General features: G+C 45.6%; 1 protein-coding gene and 1 pseudogene across 1 annotated transcript; both read left to right on the plus strand.

Moving 5' to 3' along the window:
• The window catches only part of LOC120841138, an 85,100-nt pseudogene that overhangs the window by 36,664 nt on the left and 24,700 nt on the right, over nucleotides 1–23,736 (plus strand).
• Nucleotides 10,238–13,130, plus strand: LOC120841140. The gene is made up of 4 exons (XM_040211976.3): nucleotides 10,238–10,427; nucleotides 11,363–11,437; nucleotides 12,167–12,290; nucleotides 12,990–13,130. The coding sequence occupies exons 1-4, from the start codon at nucleotides 10,268–10,270 to the stop codon at nucleotides 13,048–13,050; spliced, it is 420 nt and encodes a 139-aa protein (XP_040067910.1). The 5' UTR covers nucleotides 10,238–10,267; the 3' UTR covers nucleotides 13,051–13,130.

The following is a 23,736-nucleotide window of genomic DNA, read 5'->3' on the forward strand; positions in this document are numbered from 1 at the left end:
GCTGCGTCAGCCAGCCGTTAATTTTTCTGCACCAAAAAGAGAGTGATTTTATTGACACATGGTGATGACTGACGCCACTGAGTGATTCAGTGTATTTTTGTCGGAGGTTGTTTGCTTTAGCTGTTTTTAAATAAATGTTCAGTTGAGAGTAAGCGATCGTCCTGTTCGCCTTCCTTTTTGTCCTCGCGTCTTTGTTAGCGCTTTTAAATTTTATATCATGAACCAACTCCCCCGCTTCGCCACTTTAATAACCATTAGTTTGTTTTAGCCAATCTCCATTTCTTCCCACTATTAGCAAGCAAGGGGAATTATGATTGTTTTGTTATATCCATTAGTTTGTTATATCCCATTTTGTTATAACGAGGTTTTACTGCATGTGATTGGTTTCAAAGTTTGAGAGTAAGCGCTGACAAAGCTTGCATACGAGCAATATAGCCACAAGCATCGCTTCTCTTGTGCTTGGGCGCCCCAGCTTTCGCAGTGCTTTTATTTGAAACTGGTTTTACACGAACCCCTTATTTCATTTCAAGCAAGCCTTCAACTTGGCCCCGCCGTGTAAAAGCCTCTTCGATGCCAGAAATATTTCGGGCGAAGCGCTTGCCCACGTCGCCTGTAACATGTGCCGCTGAAAACTCTCCAGCTATGCATTTAATTGCTCGCTGTCCTTACTACCCCAAAGGTGAAATGACGTTCCGTCACAGCATCATCAAGCACACATAATGCTAGTGTGCCTCAATCCTCTTTACATAATCTGCCCCAGAGTAGAGACTTCACCTGCTTAGATTGCAAGTTGTGCTTGAAATGTCAAAAAGTTGCCTATAAGAACTCGTCAAACAAGTGCAAGTTCACATGTCCGGCAAGCAAATTTAAAGTATATGTCCACATGAGCATAACAGCCAAGGCCGTTGATTCTTCTGTTTAATAAAGCCTTTGTTTTGGTAGGATTAATTTTTTTTCTTCTCTCTTTTCTAGCTCAGAAAAAATTCCGTTTGGATCGGAACATCTCTTACGATTTCATGAATAATTTTGGGCAGTCGGATCATTTTCCGCCCAACGAAGGCAATGGTGGACGTCCACAGAAAACGTCTGAAGAACAGATACTGTCATTCTTGTGTTGAGTGGTATGAGATGTATATATATTCTCTGGTGCATTCAATATATCTCTGCCTTTCTTCTCTGCCTTCAATCTCAACTCGTTCGCTCATTTCATGGTACTTTCGGAAAGGAGCACCGGACAAGAGGTCATGCCATCCTGCAGTGCAAGACCGACCTCCCTTGCGACAGGTCCATGCTGGCACAGCATGAACTTCATGCTCCTGTTTTCTACACTATTTGCAAGTTCTGCGGCCTATAGGGGACGCGCGAGAAAATCCAACATTGGTGCCTGAGAGATGATAGAGTGTCGTGTGCTCCTCTGCGTGCCATAGGTTTGTCTGTTGCGCCGACGCTGGCTGCCAATGATGCCATTCGATCTCATGCAGTCACTTTCTTAAGGAGACATTATGAGGTATATTGGAAATATTTAGGGTTGTGCGAATATTCAAAGGCTTTAAATATCGAAACGAATAAGGCCATATTCAATTCAGACTTCGAATCGAAAAATAGTACTATTCGAAAAATTGGCATATTTTTGAAGTATTTCGAAGTTTGAACACGGTGCAAACCACGACCTTGTTCGAAAAGAGGGAAGCTGAGACAACTCACAAAAGATGACATTCACGTCGAAAATCGTCTGACCGTGTGCTACGGTTGCCAGAGCTAGCTCCTGACTTATTTTTGTCCTTTTCTTGCCTCCGAGTACTCTTAAACTAATTCCCACGAGCTGCATGTCTATCGCGTACGCCGTTGCCACCCCGCGTAGAAAAACAATGATGGTGATAGTGATAGTTCCTCCAATTTGAACAATTCCTCATTTCAATAGTTACGACACCTCTCAAATACCGTCATTGTTTCCTTGGAACTAAGTCGTACGCGGTTTTGAAGTGATGTTCATTAGTCGAAATCACCACGCTCTAAAGAGTAATAAATTTCAAATCTGACAACAATATCGGCAAAAAGTGTGAAATGTCACACATGCAAGATGTGTCTCAAAACATTGACGGGTCAAACTACGACTCTGGTCAGCCACCTGAAGCGTCATCACAGACCGTTTAAAAAGTTTAAGAAGATGCATGCTGTCGAAACTGCAAAGAAAACAGAAGCTAAAAAGTCTGACGGCAGGGTTGCGACTCTTCAAGCCGATGTTGAAGAAAGACAGCCAGCGAATGAAAACGCTGACAAAGAAAACGGCGCTGTTCCTTGCCACAGGCCTACACTCGTACCCGATCATCGAGGAGCCGAGGTTCTTGGCGTTGATGAATGTTGCCGTGCCCGAATACCAGGTTCCTTCGAGGACTACCTTCTCCCGAAGTGTGGTGCCAGAGCTTTGTGTCAAAGGAGCGCATTAAAGGCGAGTTGCGCGACCACTTCCAGAACGGGTCCCCATGCTACACCCTAACCATAGACGGGTGGACATAGAGGACGGTGGACAGTTACGTTTTGATGACGTGCCACCTACTCGATGAACCCTTCCAGCCCCGCACTACAACTTGGCCCGCAGGCATATGCTCGAGGGCCACACTTCTGAAAACCTGAAGAGCCTCCTGCTTGATCTCGCCATAAAATGGAGACTGCCACAAGACATTCTAGTCTCTATTGTTACCAAAAATGCAAGAAACCTTTTGAGTGCGGTATCGCGAACGACATGGACGAGTCTGCAATGTTTCGCACACACACTGCAGCTGTGTATACAGAACGCTCAGAAGGAACTGCCAGACTTCTATGAGCTCTGCACCAAAGCCTGAGCAGTTGTAGGGCACTACAAGCAAAGCTCCGTGGCAAGAAGCCGCCTGAAAGAAATTTAAATTTCTATGAAATTGCAACCCCTTGAGGTCATCCAAGATGTTGCCACACGGCGGAAAAGCAAGTATGATATCATGTCCCGTCTGCTCAAGCTGCGTCCAGCTATTTCCTTGGACTTGTCTGAACAAGACAATTTTGACAACCTGACCTCAACCGAGTGGCGCCTCATGGCATCAGTGACGTCAGTCCTCAAGTGCGCTGAGGGGGCAACACGAGAGTCGTGCCCTGAGAAGCACCCTACTCTCTCACGAGTGGTGCCACTAGTGCACTGTATGCTGGTCCTGCTGACTCTACAGTCACACACAGCGGTGGAGAGCAGTCAATCTTTGCAGGGAACTTGATTCGAAACATCAAGTCTCGATATGTGGACATCAAACTCCAAAGTGCTCATGCGCTGAGCACTCTGCTGGACCTCCGGTTCAAGGCGGTGTGCTACACTGTGCCAAGTGAAAAGCAATGGGCAAAGAACCATCTATGTGCAGTTGTAGAGAAGATCCTTCCCCCAGAGGAGAACTATGAACAGACCCAAGGCCCAACTGCACCACCTGCCAGTGCCAGCAGTGATGTGTGAGACGTTTTTGGGGCTCTGGCATCCACCAGCACCCCGAGCATCTGCTCCCGACGACCATCAGAAGAGGTAAGGAGTACTTTTACTCACCTAGCTGTAAGCCCCAATCGGAGGACCCCAACGTCTGGTGGAGGAATTTGGGGAAGGACAAGTACCCCCTGCTGGCAAAGGTTGCCCAGCTTTATCTCTCCATTCCGGCAACACAGGTATCAAGCAAAAGGCGCTTCTCAACGTCGGGGAACGTTCTCACAAGCAGGAGGGAGCTCCCTCTCCCAGAGCACGTGGAGCAGCTGGTGTTTATCCACAGCAATATAGAGGAAGCTCACGACGTGATGCACAGGCGTCAACAAACTTGAGAAAGTTTGCTTCCTTGAATCTGTTCCCGACCGTTTTTCCAGTAGCCTAAAAAACATGTTGAAGACGACACGGCTAGCTAAGACATATTGATGCACAAATTATTCAAGTTCTATTTTTGTCAATTTTCTCACGTTAAAATTAACAATTGCAAAATATTTGTTCTGCTTCGAAATTATTCGCGTCGATTCGAAACTATTCGTTGAAATTAATTATTCGCTTCATATTCGTTTAAAAGTGAAAATTCACTATTTGCACATCCCTAGAAATATTTAGAGATGAGGATCCGGTGCCTCGTTGTAGGTGAAGAAGTACTAAATGCTGGCGACATCATTTGCGTTGGTGTGAAGGCGTGCAGTGCTGCATCAGTGACTGTGCAAGGGCTTTCTGTACAAACTTTACACGTTAAACAGAAACCTAATCAGCTGGAGTTTGTTTACGGTCACGACCGCTCTGTGATGACCATAAATGTGCATAATATTTATTTCTAAAATTAATAAATAAATTTGCTCCGTGATGCCAGGCTTTTCCAGGCTCTCAAACACAGAATATTGAGTGTTCTTTTTTTTTCTGCACATTTGGGTTTCTCACTCACTTATAGAATGTTTCACCTACTGGGCAGTTGAATTGAAACACATCAGTTAATGTGATTTTGTTATAATAACAAGTCTCTGATGGTGTAGGCGAGCTGGTGTAGATTTACTATTTTTTTTAACCATCTGAGACTGGGTGGAGAAATAAAGACCTAGTTCTCCATCCAGTCTCAAGTGGTTCAAGAAAGTGGTGATTTAATCTTCGCTTTTTCACTGACCCGCAACATCTTCTGCAGAGAGTTAAACATTTTCTCACATTGTGAGGTGATTTCCTGATTTTGCCTGGGCGACTTCACTTTCCTTTCAAGACGTGTGACAGTGGAGTAAACATTTTCCGATTGCAGGCCTTTGAAGTTGTCCGAATTTAATTCAAACAGATATTTAGAAAAGAAAAAGTGAAAGCCGTTTACAAATCCCTGTAACGCCGAATTGGAGCGCAGCTCTTGAGGAGGAGGAGGGAAGGGTACTGAGGGGAGGGTAAACCCCTCTTCCTCCTCCTCCTCCTCCCCTCATTCTTTAATATGCTCCGGGGGGGTCACGTGACCTCGGGGGGGGGGGGGGGTCACGTGACTTCGGGAAGGGGGTCACGTGACCTCGGGGAGGCGTGACCTGGGGGTCACGTGACCTTGGGTGTCACATGGGGCCACCTCAAGGTCACGTGACCCCCAAGGTGACCTTGAGATGACCTTGGGAGGGGTCACGTGACCTCGGGGGTCACGTGACCTTGGGGAGGAGACCACGTGACCTCAGAGGGGTCACGTGACTTGGGGGTCACGTGACCTTCAAAGGGTCACGTGGGGTCACGTGACCTTGAAATGACCTTGGTTGGGGTCACGTGACCTCGAGGATCACGTCACATTGGGGGTCACGTGATCCCAAGATGACCCCACGTGACCTTGGGGGTCACGTGACCTTCAGTGGGTCACGTGACCTTGAGATGACCTTGGGATAACCTTGGTTACGCCGACGGCAACGGCGACGCCGCTCAAGCCGGGAACGGGCCCCTAAGAGCTGCGCTCTAACAAGTGAGAGTTCACCAAGTGCGGTTTTCACAATCGATTCGTCAGGCCCGGTGGACGTTAGCTGAACTGACAACCGTCATGCTAAATTTACTAATTAACTAAACTTCGTTAATTATCAATCTATACTTGCGTTCAGCTTTCTGTGGCGATCCGAAGAGAGGAGGAAAGCACGTGTACAGCAGTTTGTGCACCATCTCCCCTAGCAGTGACTGCATTGCCACAGAAAGCTGACCGCAAGTATAATGATTGGTCTTAGGATTCATTCTGAAATTTTACTCTTAACGGCATTTAGCACTAGAAACCAGGCCAATTGAGAGAATTTGAAAAGGTAATCATTTTTTAGATAATAATCAATGACTTTTGTTCACTTTTTTGCCTGACTGAAACATTGCGCGCCAAAAGAGCGTAGCAAGCCCTGCCCACAATGAGGCTTGGACGAGTGACATAGTCAATCATTTCAGCCATGTTGTCACTTTTGTCGTCTGCGCACCTACCAAGAATATATACTTCCGAGATAATAACAACGTGTTTGAAACAACGACGTCACCCTTCCAAGTGTCATTGTGGGCAGGATTTGAGCAGGCGAAAAATTGAAATTTGATCGTAGAAGAGATTTCGGATTACTATTTGAGAGAGATTTTGCAGGTTTATGGCGCAAAAGCTATGAGGCCATCTGCACCAAGCTAATTGTAAGGATCATTGTATTAAACGAAGGGTTTTACAAAAGGATGACCAAAAGGCTAGAGTCGGTATAAAAGGCCAATACTACTAAGAATTTATATTACTTGTTCAAAAGAGACCAGAGGATTCTCTCCCACAAGGAGAGCAGGATAAAATGGGATATGATATTGAAAAAAATTCAGGGAAATGAATGCGGCACTTGGGCTGAAGGCTGGGACACAGCCACAATATATGCAAAACAGTGAGCCTGTCACCACACTGATCACACACAGGTGGATCTTCTCCCGAAAGCAGATACCTATGAGTTATAAATGAGTGTCCAATTCTCAGGCGGCACAACGTTTCATGGAGTCAGCTCATGCATGAAGAGCTTTCCCAAACTCCCAATGCAGGTTTGGTAACATGGAGCTTGTTATCGTACTCCATGTCCCATTCCCATTGCCAAGAGTGAAGAATCGAGGACTTCACCAAGGGCTTAATATCTTGATAGGGTAAACAGGACAGCGACTGTGGAAGGTTGATTGATTGATTTTGAAGGTTTAATGGCGCAAGAGCTACGAGGCCATCTGCGCCAAACGATAATAACAATCAGCATGCTTTGGTGAGAGTTTTACCAAAGTGCAACCTAGGATTTGGTAAAGCTATATTTGGTATAAAATGCCAATGCTAGTAAGAAAGTCTACTACCCTGCTAAAAGGGACCATGGGATTCTCTCCCAGCAGGAGGGCCGGATGAAACGGGATTTTTTGTTGAAACAACTCAGGAAAATAAACACGATGTTTGGGCTCCAGAGCGGGACAGGACCACAAGATATGTAAGATTGTAAGAGTATCACCACACTGATCACAAATAGGAGGATCTTCCCCCCAAAGTAGGTACTTATGAGTGATGAAAGAATGCCCGATTCTCAGACGGCACAGCAAGGTTTCATAAAGACGACTCTTGCATGAAGAGCTTTCCCAAGCTCCAAGTACCGGCTTTGTAACGTGGAGCTTGTTTTCGCACTCCCTGTCCCATTCCAACTGCCAACAACGAAAAAGTGATGACTTTACTAAAGGCTTTATATCCTGATATGGTAAACAGAAAGACGATTGGACAAGGTTTCCCACAGACCCTGCAAGCCTGTCAGCCTTCTCGTTGCCCTCTATGCCAACGTGACTAGGTACCCAACAAAATGTTATGCTTTGACCATCGTGTAGAGCAGCGTTGAGTTTACTCTGAATTTGTTGTACAAGCATGTTTTTAGTGTCTTTAACAGAGCAAACTGCAACAATCACACTTTGAGAATCAACAAAAAGAACAGCCCTAGTTATTTTCTTATGTAGAATGTAGTCTATTGCCATTGATACTGCATAGAGTTCTGCAGTAAAAATGCTAGCAAACGAATTAAGTCGCGTAACTTTAGAGAAGCGTTCTGAATACACAGCGCAGCCAACGAAGGATGAAGTCTTGGCGCCATCTGTGTAAACGTGAAGATAACCATCATACTTGATTTGTACTTCACAAAACTCTTGCAGTATTACAGCATGGGAAATGCCATGTTTGTTAAATTTTGTGAGCGACCAGTCGCAGGCAACTGGCAGTGTCTTCCAGGGTGGAATACGATCGTCGACATTTCGAATGAGGCCGACCTGGTCCAATGGAAGATGCAGTGAAGTGCAAAGTTCTTCAATGCGGGAGCTTAATGGTGTCACAATGCTTGGCTTGTTGTTAAAGAGGCGGGAAAATCTCGACCTTGTAAGGGAAGAATAAGTAGGGTGTTGAGCGTCAGCCAGAATCTTAAAAGCATACGTTAGGCTATGATAGGTACGTCATTTGTTCAGTGATAGCTCATTAGCTTCTGCATATAAACTGGAGACAGGGGATGTTCGGAAAGCACCAGTTGCTAGTCTCAACCCCAGGTGGTGAACTGGGTCCAACATTCTGATGGCAGATGGCCGGGCCGATCCATACACTGCCGCACCATAGTCAAGACGAGATCTTATAAGAGCATTGTACAACCGTAGAATACATTTTCTGTCAGAACCCCAGGACTTATGAGATAGAACTTTCAAAAGATTCATAGACTGAAGACATTTAGTTTTTAAAGCTTTCAGGTGTGAAATAAAATTAGGCTTTATATCAAATATCACACCAAGAAATCTGTGCTCTTTCCTGACAGGTACAGGGTTTCCATTTAGTTCACCAAAAAAACTTCACCATTATTTTTAAATATTATTCGTTTGACAGCGATGACACCAGAGCCTTCGAGGCCCTCAAGAAGTTCATCCTCACTGGTATGAAAGAAGTCATCCTCAGAGAGGACACCACGAATGGTGTTAAGTGTACGGTGAGGGCTCACCGACACTTTCAAGTCAACAATGTTGGTCATCTTAGAGAGTGCTCCACTTTGTTTTTTTGTTTCTACCTCCACAAGGAGGTCTCCACAGTAGAGCTTCTTAGCCTTATAGGAGAACCCTACAAGGTGCTCAAGAACTTTAGCTACAACAAAGGGTGAGAGCTTTGCAACTGGTTTCTGTTCATCCAGCGAATGAACGACAAAAAACTTTGTAAAGGTTTCTTCCTTAGATTCTTTTTCAATGGTTTTGTGTTCAAGGCAGCGCCTTTTAAAGGCTTGCCCTGAACGGGGTTTGGAGGGGTGGGGCGCCATAGGAGGGCAAAGAGTGTTCGGTATCCGCGGTGCACCGCCCACCACCGAGCCCAACAAGGGGTTGGGTAACGCACCATAACAAGGAGGGCTTGGCTGGAGACGTTACGCTAACAGTGCTGCCGGGAAACTATACCCAAGTGTGGGTCAAGACAGAGGTCCATTGCCACCCAAGGTTAGCCCTTGCCTCCAAAGAGGGTTGAAAAAGGAGTAAGATAAGTGAGAGAGAAGTAAAGGAAGCAGGAAAGGTAAAAGTGAAAGATCGGAGGGGATAGTAGAAGAAATGGCGACTAGACTGAATCATCCTGGCGGGGCCTTACCAGGACTCCCGTCTATGAGAAGCGGGGGCCGAAGTGGTGTATTGCCTCACCCGGGGGGCCCCGAAGGGTCCAAACCTGCCCCGGGCTCGGCTCAACCACCAGGATTCCCTTTTCCCTTGACACGGGAAAGCCACGCACAGCCATACGTGGGCGGGCGAACCCGCACGGCTCGGGGTCCGTGGAGGCGCCACTCTCCAAACACCTGCTTTCACAGGTACCCCCTGCGGGGTGTGGAAGGTTCCCGGCAGATCCTGCAAGCTTGTCGGCTTCTTCATTGCCTTGAATGCCAATGTGACTGGGTACCCAACAAAATTTTATATTTTGACCCCCATGCAAAGCAGAGTTACCGTAAAATACCGAGGAAGCGCCCATACCCGTACAAGCGCCCACTATCACCATTTTCGAAATTCGAAAATTTGGGCAAGTACACATCAAGCGCCCATATTCTCGGAAGCGCCGGCGTTCACGGCAGCCGCCGCAGCAAGCACCCTGCCGAAGGTGGCCGCGGCGGACTGGGCCCGGAGACCAATTCCCGTAAAATTGGGTTACCAAGGTCACTCCGGGCACTTTGTCCTTCACGTTACTGCAGCATTGTGTGGTCTGCACAATCCGGGGGTAGCAACGACAGGACCAATAGGAGTGTAGATAATAGCCAGATCGTCCCAGCATCTTGATGAATGCTTCGTGCTTCTCGATTGCCGTTGGTCACTCAGTTGGCAAGCAACCAGTTTTACCGCACAATAGATGGCGCACAACTCCTAGCGTTATAAAATTTAGCAATTTCCACCACATTGCTAATTATTCAACAAAATATGCATCAGAATATTCTTAAACAAAGCTTTTAATAAACATTAGCCGGCTATTTATTGTTTATGATAGCGGTGCTGGTGAGGTAGGCTCTTATCCAATAGGCGACGTATAGATGTGCCTGACGTGCCGTGGCACCCGTGGGTACATCGCAGTGAAAAGGCAGAGAGCTTTTGAAGGAAACAAGGTGCAAAAGAGGCCGGTTTTGTTTTGGAAGTTTTATAGCGAAGAACTTTTTGGGCTCTCTGTTCTTGTGTTTTTTTTTCTTTTTACACCCTTAACGACGTGCGGTGGATGAAAGTCGATTTCAAATTCATTTAATGGTCCCTTTAAGTAAAAGGAAACTGAAAGTGAAGGTCAGCTATGGCCATGTGATGCATGTCTGCTGTAAACGGTGTATAGTCCTTGGAGAAAAATTCAGGCTGCAAATCTGCTTTGTTGTGGCGAGTTCAGCTGGTAGATCTGGACCACTTCCCAAAATCTTCGAGGGAGGAGAAAACCTGTTCCGTGGAGCATCCTCAAAATCGACCAGCCGTAGGTATACCCCCACAGTTTTGGAGCGGCCCTACTGACGCGCACCGAAGACGGAGGAATGTTTTTTGCAAACTTTCACGGCTGCTGTTCGCGTAGCTGCAGCCTCAGTTCTCTGATGAATCACTTTCATACAGCAGCAGCAAAGCTGCACGCAAGTTTAGTGCAGATGCTCTTTCACAGAACAACAACCCAGACACACGTCTGGCAGGACCAACAGGACGAGTGAGCGGGGCTTTAGTGACCTTGTCTCAGGGGGGATTTCTGCGTCTGGGTTGTTGTGTGAAATAGCTTCTGTGCCAGACTTGCGTGCGGCGTTGCTGCTGCTTTGTGAAAGTGACTCATAAAAGAACTGAGGCAGCGGCTTGGTGAGCGGCAGCCGCAGAATATTGCGAAAAATCGTTCCTCCGTCTTTGGTGCGTGTCGGTTGGGCCGCTCCAAAGCTGTAGCAAATGTAGCCTGATGGTGGCCAACTTGATTCGAGTCCATGAGCTCAAGATGCGCGCTTCAAAAGGAGGTCTTTAGAGCGCGTTAAGTCTGACAGCTGAATTCACCATTAGACATTCCAGACAAGGGATATTTGTGGACATGTACCCCTCTCATCGGTCAATACCAGAGCTTCTAAAGATTTATCTTGACACGCATTGGTTGCTTGGGGGCACCCAGGCAAACCGTGTGCCACTTGCAACATATCAAAAGACTTGGCAATGCATTGAGTTTGATTTTGCGGTGCTTACTCAACGTCCACCATAAAATATTGTGAACACGGCAATCTGATTGGAGCAGTCTGGAGGTAACAAACAATCTAATCTGCAACTGAAGATAGTCTGCACAGCATAAAGTATGCATGAGCCTTTAGACATGTATAATCTCGAAAATATGGCAGTGTTTATCAGAGGTGGAAGCATCTGATTAACCTTTTATGAATTATTTTTAAGGACGCCATTGCCCAAAGAAACCTGGCCAAGAGAGGAAGCCGGCCATCTGCCCCACCAAACTCTCTATCCTGAAAAGTGAGTAGTATTTTTTTATTGCACTTCACAGCTGTAGCTGTTCACTTTTTTTTGTTTGCATTGAATTTGAGCTGCTTTCTTTTACGTAAGCCGAACTGCGCACAGAAAAGTATTAAAAGCCATTGCCGTTTAATATGTGGCATGATATCTTTACAATGCTAATATGCTTATGCAATGAAACGTTGCGTTTCCACAATGGGCACCATTATTTGCTTAGGTCGATAGGAGCTTTTTCCGGTGTCTTTCCTTACTGTTGCTATGACTTTGCTGTCAGCAGGTCATGCCATTGAAATAATCAGCCTCTGGGTGATGTAGTGCAGCACAGCTGCGTTGATCGAGCCTGTGCTAAAGCAGAGCACAGGTGCTTTCTTAAAATCTATCTTTATGTCACACTTCAAAGATAAATTCCACCAGCCAGTTTCGCAAGTCCACCACTGCTGTGATGCATTACAGGAATTTATTCTTTCCACACGCGTGACAAGTCATAAGCGTGAAGCATGCACCTAAGAGTTTGAGAGATTGGTCTATTGTATTGTCATGATGTCATACTTGAACGGCTTCATGCCGCTTTGTACTTGAACAACTTTGTGCTACCAAACAGCAGAGTCGTGGTTGCTAGATTGTAGCTGCTATTTCATTATAGTAGTCAATCTTCACTCATTTTATTGATTTATACTCAAGTTTTCTGATGCAACGGTTTTGAGCCAAGTATCTTACTTTTTCATGCAGATGTCTACGTGGCTCGCCTCGTGAGCAAAGGCATGCCGGAGAGGTTTGCCAAGGTCGGAGCCAAGGATGTGACCAGGTTCATTAATGAGAAAATCACTGAGCTGAGGAGGCTTGACTCTAGGAGGTGCCTTATGTTTGTTTCATTTCTTCTCAAAGCAACATGCATCTTTTTCTTTTTAGCAGGCTTTCTTCCATGTTGCCTTCTGCATGCTGCGAGCATTTGGCAAATGCTGTAACTATGTGGTATATGTGTATAGTTACAGCATATTAGCTGTAACCCCTTGCAGCAGAGAATGCCTCAGTGGTTCATAGGAAACAACTAGTCGTTGAGTATCCAAAATATGGAATCAGACTTAGTCAACACGATCGCAGTTATTCTTTGCAACCAGCAGAATTTGCCCATTGATTATGAATGTACTGCACATACTGCCGAATGCTCTCCTTCAAGCAAAATCGAATTTTTATGGATCCATATTTCTGACTACCGTAGAATACCGTGCATCCACCCATTTTGCACTAAGCGCCCACCCCCAATATATGAAACATCTGAAAAAATATGCACAGTACATATATATGTAAAATTGATGACCTCACATCTTCAAATTTTGAGTGGGCGCTTGCTGGGCATTCTACGGCAGTCCAAAATGCTGCCTGCAAATCCTTATCGGGCGGCTTTGGCCGCCTTTTGCTGCAGCATCGGAGACTTGATTACAAATAAATGAAGTCAGGTTTTATGGAGGGAAAACATTATTGTTCTTTATCGCAAGCTAAATATGAACACTTATATCCCATTAAGTAATTTAACCTATATTGGTGTTTCTAGGAAAGCTGCACAGGAAAAGTTTGACCTCGAGGGAGCTGTGGAACCAGAGGGCAACGCCTGAGCAACAGAGGAGGCCGAATGAGTTTTCATTTCAATAAAAATGTCAAAAATCATCTACTAGTGTTTCATTGTCTAGTTATCACAAACCATAAGCAGTTTTCCCATGTGGTGGTGCTCAGTTAGTTCCAATTAGCAACACTCAATTGGGTTTCGACAATTGGAACCAATCGATATTTTTTTAAGGGGAGACACTACCCAGAAAAAAAATTTCTGCAAAAAAAGTTGATTTTGAAAAATGGCATCTTTACATCCACCAACATCTAGAGAGAATTCCCAAAAAGTTTCATTAATTTTCACTGTATAGTTAATTTTTTATAAATTATTTTTTGTCCACCAAAGCTATAGAAAAGGTAGGGTTTGGAGCACTTTGAACATCTTTTTCTCCGTTCCACTTTTTGGTATAAATTCCATTTTAGTCAATCTATCGTTTGATAATGGCAAAACAAGAAAAGCTCATTCTTCCCTTTTCCTGACTGAAATTTAATAAGGAGTGCGGCTATGGAACTTTTTTGTCACTTTACGGATGTCTTTTGTAAAAAATGTTGGCATTTTGTCGAAGGCACAGAAGACAAAAAAGTTGACAAATTTTGCAGAAGAGAAAATTTATAAAAATGGATTACTTTTTAAAAAAAATGTTCCATAGCCGCACCCTCTAGGCATTCTGCTACATATCTAGCAAATAATAATCTTTAATATCGCAATAGTTTTCTGACGATGGATTAACTAAACAACGCAGGCGTGTTGCTGATAAAAGTTACTCTTAATTCCTTCTCTTTTAACCGACAGACCTGAAATTCTGTTATACACCCTCTAGCATGACCACCAGCCTACCCTGTAAATTTCATTAATTTTAAGACAAGGGTTCAAAAGTTGACCCCTCTAGGGGGTGTGCCCCCTTAATGAGGAGTCCAAAGCCGCAAAACGATTTTCCCAATTGGTCGTGACCAATTGGTTCCAATTGGCAATGCTCAATTGGTTTTCGACATTTGGAACCAATTGGGATTTTTCAATGAGGAGTCCGAAATCACAAACGGTTTTCCCCAACGGTTCCAATTGTCAGAAATCCATTGGACTCAATGGTTATTTTTACCTGGGCTGGGGGTGTGGTCATGTGACCTGGGGGTCACGTGACCCCCCAGGACACATGACCACACCCCAAGTCACGTGACCTTGGGGGAAACACCAGGTCACGTGTCCTTGGGGGTCACGTGTCCTGGGTCACGTGGCCCCCAAGTCACGTGACCTTGGGAGCTCCAGGCCCCAGGCTGAGTTGTCACGTAACCTTGGCGCGGGGCCACGTGACCCTCCAGGTCACGTGACCTCGAGAAATTTTTCCGCTAGATTTAGCGGAGAAATGTTTCCGCTAAATCTAGCAAGGAATTTTTCTGCTAGATTTAGCGGGGAAACTTTTCCGCTAGATTTAGCACGGAAATTTTTCCGCTAGATTTAGCGGGGAAATTTTTCCACTAGATTTAGCGGGGACATTTTCCCGCTAGATTTAGTGGGGAAATTTTTCCGCTAGATTTAGCGGGAAAATGTTTCCACTAGACTTAGCGGAAAATTTCCCCACTAGATTTAGTGGGGAAATTTACCCATAATGCAGCACGCGGTTACGCCAACGGCGACGCCGCTCAAGCCGGAAACGGGCGCCTAAGAGCTGCGCTCTAAAACAAATTCGACAGTGCAAAATGTATGCTCCCGAAGGTACGGACATTTAAGCATGGCCACCACAATGTCAGCTGATGTGACATCAGTTCAAGCCATGTACAGGCCATGCACTTCTAACTCAGCCTATTGGCAATGAGAGTAGTTCTCCACCACTCAAACTGATTGAAAGAGTGGATGTAACAGAAACTTTTGTCAGAGCACGGTGGCTGGTGCATGGCCAACTCGTTTCACCACTAAGGTGACTAGTCTAATTAGGAATTTTATGTCTTTGCTGCATTTCTTGGCCGATATGGCTGTTTCAGAACTCAGCTGGCAGTACCGCATTTCGAGAACACGAAGAGGAAGCAGGTTTTCACGAAGGACAGCACTGCTAGGTTCAACGTGAAGTACCCCAAAGCCACAGTGAGTAACCCTGTTGCCTGCTCGGTGAGGGAGCCGCCCACCCGTGGTAAGTTCACATAACTAACTTATATGTACACAAAAGCGCGACCGCTTTATCAAATGCGCACACAGGCCACATGGAAAAGCTGCTTGATGATGTCAAACTGGAGAAGACCTAGAAGCAGAGGACATCAGGGGCTGGTTAAGCTCCAACACCACTGAGCAGTTGCTACCCTAAGGTGGCGAAAGAAGAACTCATACGACGCGGGCAAACGAGATTTAACATGCAGTAAAAAATATGTAAAACAGAAATTAGAGTGAAGACGCAGGCGAGCTGGTGACTGTAGTATTCCGAGTTTAGTTGTTGTGTGGCACGAATTCTGAACGAGAGAAGCACGTGCCCCACTTGCGGTGGCACGGGCTCAGCTCACGCTTGTCTCGATTTGGAATAGTTGACCCTGGGATTTGGAATAAAGAAGTCAGGCAGTCAAGAAAAAATAGACAGTGACCGATTCCTCACCCTCGCCGGGGCTTGCAAGGATGCGGGCCCCCGCCTCTACCGGGTCCCCTTTGCAGATGAACCCGACGTCTACTCCCAGGCCACGACGACGCCTGCAGCAGCGGCTGCTGCTCCTTTCCTGACTTTGACAAATCAAGACAAGGTCATTCACGCAGCTTTGTGCCGGTACCCAATACAACTTCTCGGACCACCACCTCCCTACCAACATCGTCCACCTTCAAAAATACAGTATGGTGACGAGAATGGGATTTGAAAAGGGCAACGGACAATGCCAATGCAAGCTCTGCGTACCGGTCACATAGTTGGTAAGAACCAGCGCATCTTGGACGTTTCTTGTTTTGTTTTGTTTTCTTTGCAGCCTTGTGGCGTTTCGTTATGACTATTTTGGGCCAGTCGAGCTAGCGTTTGGTTTTTCTTCTTTTGTCTGTTTCTTTTCGTGCGGCCTACTTTGAGCCAGGTAGTACTCGTTTCTCCGAACCAGCGCGTCTCGCAACTCCTGTACGCCTCATGTTTCGAACGCCGAGTTTATTTGATTTTTTGTAGCTTTAGTCATTCCTTTTGGATGCACTGCGTTCCGGAATTAGTCGTTCCAGGCAAGAAATAGGCCCCGAGAAAGTTAGCTGGTTTTGCGAAACAGCAATTCTTTTTGTTGTTGTTCCTTCCGCCCTGCAATGACGCGAACATTGTTCCAGGCGAGAAATAAGCCCTGGCCGAGGCAGCATTTTTTTTTTTTCATCTCGTCCGCCCTGCGATGACGTAGACTTTCTTCAAATCGAGTTTTATTTTTGTGTTGTACGTTCAGGCTGAGGTTTGGAGAATTCGGAGGTGTAGCGTAGTTACGCTGAAGCTTTTTTTTTTTTTTTTATTGTCGTGATGCTTTAGCGCTGATCCAAAAAAGTGCCCAAGATAGCCGCAAGCTCAAACCTCCCGACTTCACTGTTTAAAAGATGGCCACCAGTGGTCATTGGCCTCTCGCCGAGATGTAAGAGTGCAGCGCCTGGTTTTCCTGCGAGGCCCGGTTTTCTGCTGCGTCTGATGTTCCTGCAGCGCCTGGTTCCCCTGCAAAGCCTGGGTATTCTGCTGCATATGACTTTCACAACACAACTTCAGAGAAATAGCGCGCCCGTACGCGCCTAGAGATTTCAGCCAAAGCTGCCTTGCGTTGTGCTTCGCTTTCGCTGGTGAGCAGCCATGTTTCTTGGCACCACCGTATGCGGAAGAATTAGCACCTCTTGCGTTCAAGACAAATGGTGCCAGAAATAGGCTTAGCTTTCGAAAATAGTTTTGCATTCGACAATCAAAGTACCAGTTTTCAGAATGATAATGCTCGAAGATTCTCAACGAACTTTCATAGACATGCATGAGCCCGCGTTTTCTCTGAATTTGAGTGAATCTATCGAAATGACGCTGACCTTTCACAGGACTTGATTCTTTTTTTTTTTTTTTTTTTTTTGGGGGGGGGGGGGGGGGAGGGGGTCTTTATTACGAAACCCGACAGTCGTGTTTTCGAGTTCTTACCATTCCCTTTAACAAATGTTGAAAAATTAAGAAAGGGAGAATAGGGGCATGTTTCAGAGTGCTTTTGTGTTCTTTTTTTGGCTCTTTATTCTTCCATCATGTTCCTAAAAAATATATATTAAGAAAGGGAGAATGTAGTACTCCGAGTTTAGTTGTACGGGCACGAATTCTAAACCAAAGAAGCACGTGCCCTACTTGCGGTGGCGCGTGCTCAGCTTGTGATTGTATAGATTCGGAAGAGTTGACCCTTTAATTCAGATTAAACAAGTAGATAGTCACTGGTGTCCTTTCTCGCCCTCGGCATAGCCCGCGAGGACGCGGGCCCCTGCCGCTACCAGGTCCCCTTTGCGGATGAACTCGACGTCCACTCCCCGGCCACGACGACGCCTGCAGCAGCGGCTGCCGCCCCTTTCCCGACTTTGACAAGGCAAGACATCGCCATCACCGGCATTCAAGGTCACTCAAGCAGCCTTGCGCCAGTACCCGACAAAACCTCTCGGACCACCACCTCACTGCTAACATCGACCGGCCATCTCCAACAAAATACAATAGTGACGAATCATAGCAGAAAAACCTGAGACAAGGAGCTAAAAAAGCACAAGAACACCACCGTCTCAGAACCAGCACAACAATGATTTCATTTGACAGTCTTCCTTCTTTTCACATATCACGAGCACAACACCTGGTCATCAACAGGCATTACATTTAAAGGTCTCAAACAAAAGACACATGTACAACTGCAGTCCTAAGCGTTCGGTGATTACAACAACACTAGACCCGCAAAAGCGGTGGTGTCTCATCATCCAAAACAAACCTGTACCAAACAAAGGTTTGGTACAATTTCGTAATAAACAAAAATAAAGAAGAAAATTAAAAGAAATAATTCCGCTGGACATAGAAAATAGACTAGAGAAACAAGAATGTCCGTTTCTCCTCATCCAAAGTCAAAGAGGGCCTGCTAATACAATTTCCGGCGCTTGTAATCCTAATTGTTTCCTTAATACCTCTCTTAAAGGTGTCTTTTTCTTTAATAACTGGGACTACTCTTGTTAGGCTTAACAACAGCAACAACACTAACTGGGCTTGTGTTCAAATATTAAAATTGCATAGCGATGAAGAGTTAAGATATATCACGTAGAAAAAATAACCAAACGAGACAAGGGACGACACAAGCCCATCTTTGAAGGGTGCTTTGCCGTAGCGCAGCCACGTACTTGAGGGAAAAACACTCCCTCAGAGCGGAATAGCGCACGCGCTCGTCCCTAGTGAGTTAAAAGACAAATATTTTTTGGGGGGGTATTAAACGTAAAGCTAAGCAAGCGTTAGCGGTGTTTGAACACCAAGCTGGGGAATTCACCTTTACAAGCTGAGCCCTGTAACCCTTGTTTCCTTTGAGAATAAATATTTATCTTCTCACATGGCGATTTTGTGTTTCATATAAATCTACCTTTAATATATTATTGATGTGCATAATTATATTACAAGGCTTTATTCTAAGTCAATAGCGAATTGTAGTAACCTTTAGAACATAATCATAATTTACCCAGCTTGAGAGTTAAAATTATTATATTTTAACATTCAATAGAATATTACTTTGCTTACATTTGGTTTCGTACTTACAATATAGCTGTTCTTAGCAAGTGTATGAAAAACAGTGGCTGGAATTTCTAAAAAAAAAGATAGTTCTCGTGACAACATTTTTGTCGCATGACTATAGTGCTTCTAACACAAACTACAGAGCCAATTGCGTGTTCCGGGAAATTAGATTATCTGCCCTGCAATTCACACGATTGAGTGCTAGCTTCAATAATGCTAGCACTCTCCGTCCTCGTCCTCCTTAACATTGTATTCAGAGTAGAATCAATGAAAATAGAGTATAGGTATATGCCTGCTCTAAAAGTTCTTTCTGCTGCCCGGAATGGACTTTCGGCTGCTACAAAGCTGCTCCAAAATGGCTCAAGCCAATCACATCACTGCATTTTTTTTTTCATCGATTAAATGTTCGGTTCCACATTCCAGGTCCTGCCCAGTTGAATGAACCTAACCTTGCCAAGATCATTGGAGCCCAGGTGCCCACAGCAACCAAGGTCCTCAAGACGTTGTGGCTCCTAGGAGATCAGGATACTAACGTGACGTCGCTGACAGGTTTGGTGTTCACAAGAGCACCCTCCACTTCGTGGTCTATGAGATCGTATTGGTATGGGCACGGTGTGCACCCTCTGCAATACAGTGGCCCACGCAGCTTTGCCCAGGTGGCCAGCCAATTCGAACGCAAGTGGAGGCTCCCAGGCGTTGTGGGTGCCGTGGGCGGCTGCCATGCGTCTATCAAGGCTCCCAAAGAAGAGCAGTCTGTCTCCTATAACGGGAAGGAGCTCCACTCCGTCGTGCCCCAAGGCTGCTGCGACAGCAGCATGGTGTTCACACACGTGCATGTGGGTTCCCCGGGCCGGTAGAGCGATGCACGCACCCTCACCAATTCTGGCTTAGATGACATTCTTAGCGCCCTTCCTGAGGACCTCCACATCCTCGACGACTTTGCTTACCCCCTCAGGGTGAACCTGATGCGTCCTTACAAGGACAATGGGCATCTGACGAGGAGACAAAGTCATTTCAACACAATATTAGGTGCCTCGCAATCAGTGATAGAGGGGGCCTTTGCCCAATTGAAAGAAAAGTTTTGACGTCTCAAACACCTGGACATGGACAACCTTAACATGGTTCCCATGTTTGTAATGGTGGCGTGCGTTCTTCATAATCTCATTCTCACATCTGCACAGCCCCTTGTCTTTCGCACGGAGGAACTAGAGGATCCATGCCTGGTGCGCAGAAAACCAGACGTGACAAGAGCGCCTTCCGCCGCAAAAGCTAAACCACGGCCGGACTGGAAGCGCGCGCTCTCTTTTTCTTCTTACGGCCTTTGCAATATGGGCAATCGCCGCCTCCCGCCGCAATTCGCGGGGGGCGCTGTCGCCTCACCCCTGGGCTACCCTTTGCCGCTTGCACAGAGCGCGTCTGACAGTGTATCTCAGCTCTGTCGCAACTTGCGGCCGAGATTTTTATAGCCTTTGACACCTGATCCTTACGTTTAGATCCTCAGCCACTAACTAATGCGCTTCTGATGAGCCCAAAACTGTGAATATTTGACGCACATCTCCGAGAGATTCGGGAGTAAAAAGTAGTAGGTAAGTAGAGACGGCGAATGCAATTGCGGAAAAACTATACTCGGCTTTACCTCCAGGACTTCCGTTGCAACTCAAGAACAGGAGGAGGCGGACTCCTTCTACGGGGAGGATTTTTAAATGATAAATAATTCGTACACTCTCGTAAAATGTAAGCAGGCCCAATCTATTATTGTCGTGATCTGCATCATCATTTCATAGGCCGCACATGAAGACGGTCAGATGCTTTAGACGAAGGTGTAGTAGTCTGTACAATTTTCGCACAGTGCATATTACAGCCTAAAGTGCTTCCTCGAGGGCTTGTGCAAATATCCAGCTGATTTTACGCTTCTGTCCGTGACCATCTTTGCACGGTTAATCAAAAGTATTCTGACGAACTTGTTGCAAATTAATTCTACTGACAGAATGGAATGCAACAGCAGACCATGACCGCGCTTTCCGAACAACGGTGTGCTAGGGGTCAGACAAGTACAGAGGTCCCGTCCATGTCACAGGGGAACGCAGTTTGCTGACGACACAGCCAGTCCGTAGAGTGACTTAAATCGGAGCGAAGTTCAATAAGCCGTTACCAAAACTACCACCTACGAAGCTCGAACACCAGCGCAAAGCAGCTCGAAGAGACTCTCCGAGTGGGGTGAAGCGGGGTAGGGTGGTTGCGCCCCTGGCGGCAAGCAAGTGAACTGTATACGGAGGAAAAATGCCATTGACTCCCCGGGCAATTGCAAAGACCGTAAGAAGAAAAAGAGAGCGCTCTTCCGGTTCGGCCGTGGCTAAACGCGACGCAATCGCTAGCTTGCTGCACCCTGCGTGCACCTGAAGGGTGAAGTTGACATGTTACAGATCACTGTATGTCTTCAGCTGCTCGGTTCTCAACCTTTAGCAAAATTAAGTTGATAAAATAGATCAATATTAAGGCAATTGACAAGAACAAACTTTTTGCTGCTCGAGTATACTTTTTGGGGAGTTTTACCAATTTTCCCCCTCCTGCTTTTTCCTGTCATTTATGCCTTTATTACGATTCATTAGAGCTACATGTTCACATTGTTACACCACAACTTCCTCTGCAAAAGTGTTGGGAATAATTAAAATAATACCATCAAATACAAAGACAAAATAAAAAAATTGGCACAAATGAACTGGTATTGAAGAAGTCTTGACAAGGTCGTTAAAAAAAGCGAGTGACTGTACACTTCAGCGCTGCTGTTCGAAGCGATCCAACGTGATTGAGCCTTCCGCAAAGCGGTGCAAAGGCTACTTGTGTTATAAAAACCAACAAAAAAGTCGTCAGCACACGCAAAATATAGAGCTCGGCGAAACTACGCCGCCGGTCGCGATACTTTTATACGGCCATACGTTTGCTCTGCCCTTCGTAACGAACTTCCTATAAAATGTATTCATATCAGGGTTGGGCAGTATCGTGATACAAATGTATCGCGATAGTATTTCAGAAATACATTTCGTATCTGTATTTCTGTATCGCGATACATTTTTTTCACCAGTATCTGTATTTCTGTATCGAAGCACATTTGGAATGGTATTTTGTATCGCGATACAATCAGGGTGAAATGTATTTCGTTACATTTCTTGTAAAAAACACCCCCCCCCCTCAAAAAAAAAATCCAAACACATTTTTTTTTCTTTTTTTGGAGGGCACTAGGGTCAAGGAGATGCTGAGGCATTTTTAATATATGCTGACCAAGATTCCTTCCAATTCTCCAAACTATTTTCCTATGCGTCCGCTTCTCTCTTCTGAGAAGCGTTGCGTAGTCGGGGACTCTAACCAGGTGGCGTGCCAGGAGTGGAGTCAGAGTGTCTTGTGCCTCAGGTCCTTGGGAAGAGGTTTCTTGAGTCATTGTTTGCTGGCATCCAATGCCCGCTGCTAACCGTCTCTCTTGCCTTAACGTACACCGTACACTCAGCCGGCAAAGCTGAGTCACAGTCCGTTGCAGCACGAGCCTGGTGGTGGTTGACTTCAAATAGTAGGACGACTCACGCAGTGAAGTTCAACGCATATTCGAATGTGTATGCGGCTGCGCCCGTAATATTTTACGGCTCAAGGGTACGTCATCAGCCGATGTGAACGTGAACCGCTGGTCTGGTGATCCGAAGCCCAAGAAGGAGGCCAGACGTTGCCTCGCTGTGCCGACCCAGACTTATACACCTGCGACTCGTTTCGAACGCGCTGTTTCTCGGAAAGCTCGCACCTGTACGGGGCAATATCAGGTCGCAATCCACGATATCTCTGTTTGGATTATGCAAGGCGAAACTTGAGGACTGCAGTCCATGCGTTGGTGGCGGAGGGTCGGCAGGAAAAACCTTCCCAACAGGGATGCCACCGTATCGTTTTTTCAACCGTAACAAAAGATAAGGCATGTTGTTCTAGTGTGCTTCAGGTGGTCCACTATTCTCAAACATTTTAAATGGTAACTGCCTTCACAATCTTCAACGAGGCAACCTACAACGTATGTACGTATTGCCGTTTCATTCAGCTGCGTGGTAAAGTTTCATGTTCAAAGCCACGCCGACAGACGAAGAATCCCTGTTCATTCCACCATGACGTCATGTGATCATTGTTGACAGGGCCGTTCTTATTGGACAGGGGCGAGGTGACGTTTGGAGGGGATTTAGGATTACATTGAATTTATTTAGAGGTCGAAGTCTTTTCGCATCCCTCGTCAGACAGACAGGATGTCAGGTAAGGGACCGTGGTCAGTCCTTGATGGAACGTTTTTTTGAGCCCATTGAGACTGACTTCTCGTCGTTCGAAATCGCTACCTTCAAGGCAAAGTGCCCAGCCTACGGGAAGGCAATTTCGGGATCAAAAACTGCCACTTCCAACTTCAAGCTTCATCTCATTTGGCATCTCAAATCGAAAGAAAGTATTGCAGTATCAGTATTTGTGTATTTGTATTTCTGCCCTCCCTAAAATGTATTCCTGCATTTGTATTTCCAAATACTTTTTGCCTCTATTTAAAATGTATTTCCGATACGTATCGCGATGCACTTTTACAGGTATATTTCAGTATCAGTATTTTAGCCACTATTTTAATGTATCCCAGTATTTGTATTTCCAAATACATTTTTGAGTATTTCTGCCCAACCCTGAAACGAAACAACTTGCGAAACGCGGCAAAAAAAAACAAAAAACACGGAACTGAGAAAAAAACAAAAGAAAAAGAGAAGCTTTTTCTTTTCTTCTTTTTTTTTGCACAGACTCGGAACAGTTTGGTTACCGGGGTCGTGCGTCGCGCGCAAGGAGATAAGGTAAGCGGAGAGCCCTTGCCTAAGCAACGCCTAAGCAAACAAAGCAGCTTGCGAAAGACCGCAAAAAAAGAACCAAGGAACTAAGAAAAAAAAGAAAACAAAGAGGAGTTTTCTTTTTTTTTTTTTTTTGCACAGCTTAGTTTGGTTAAGGGGTCGA

Source organism: Ixodes scapularis, unplaced genomic scaffold, assembly GCF_016920785.2.
Source record: "Ixodes scapularis isolate PalLabHiFi unplaced genomic scaffold, ASM1692078v2 PGA_scaffold13__105_contigs__length_92229423, whole genome shotgun sequence".
NCBI classification, from domain to species: domain Eukaryota; kingdom Metazoa; phylum Arthropoda; class Arachnida; order Ixodida; family Ixodidae; genus Ixodes; species Ixodes scapularis.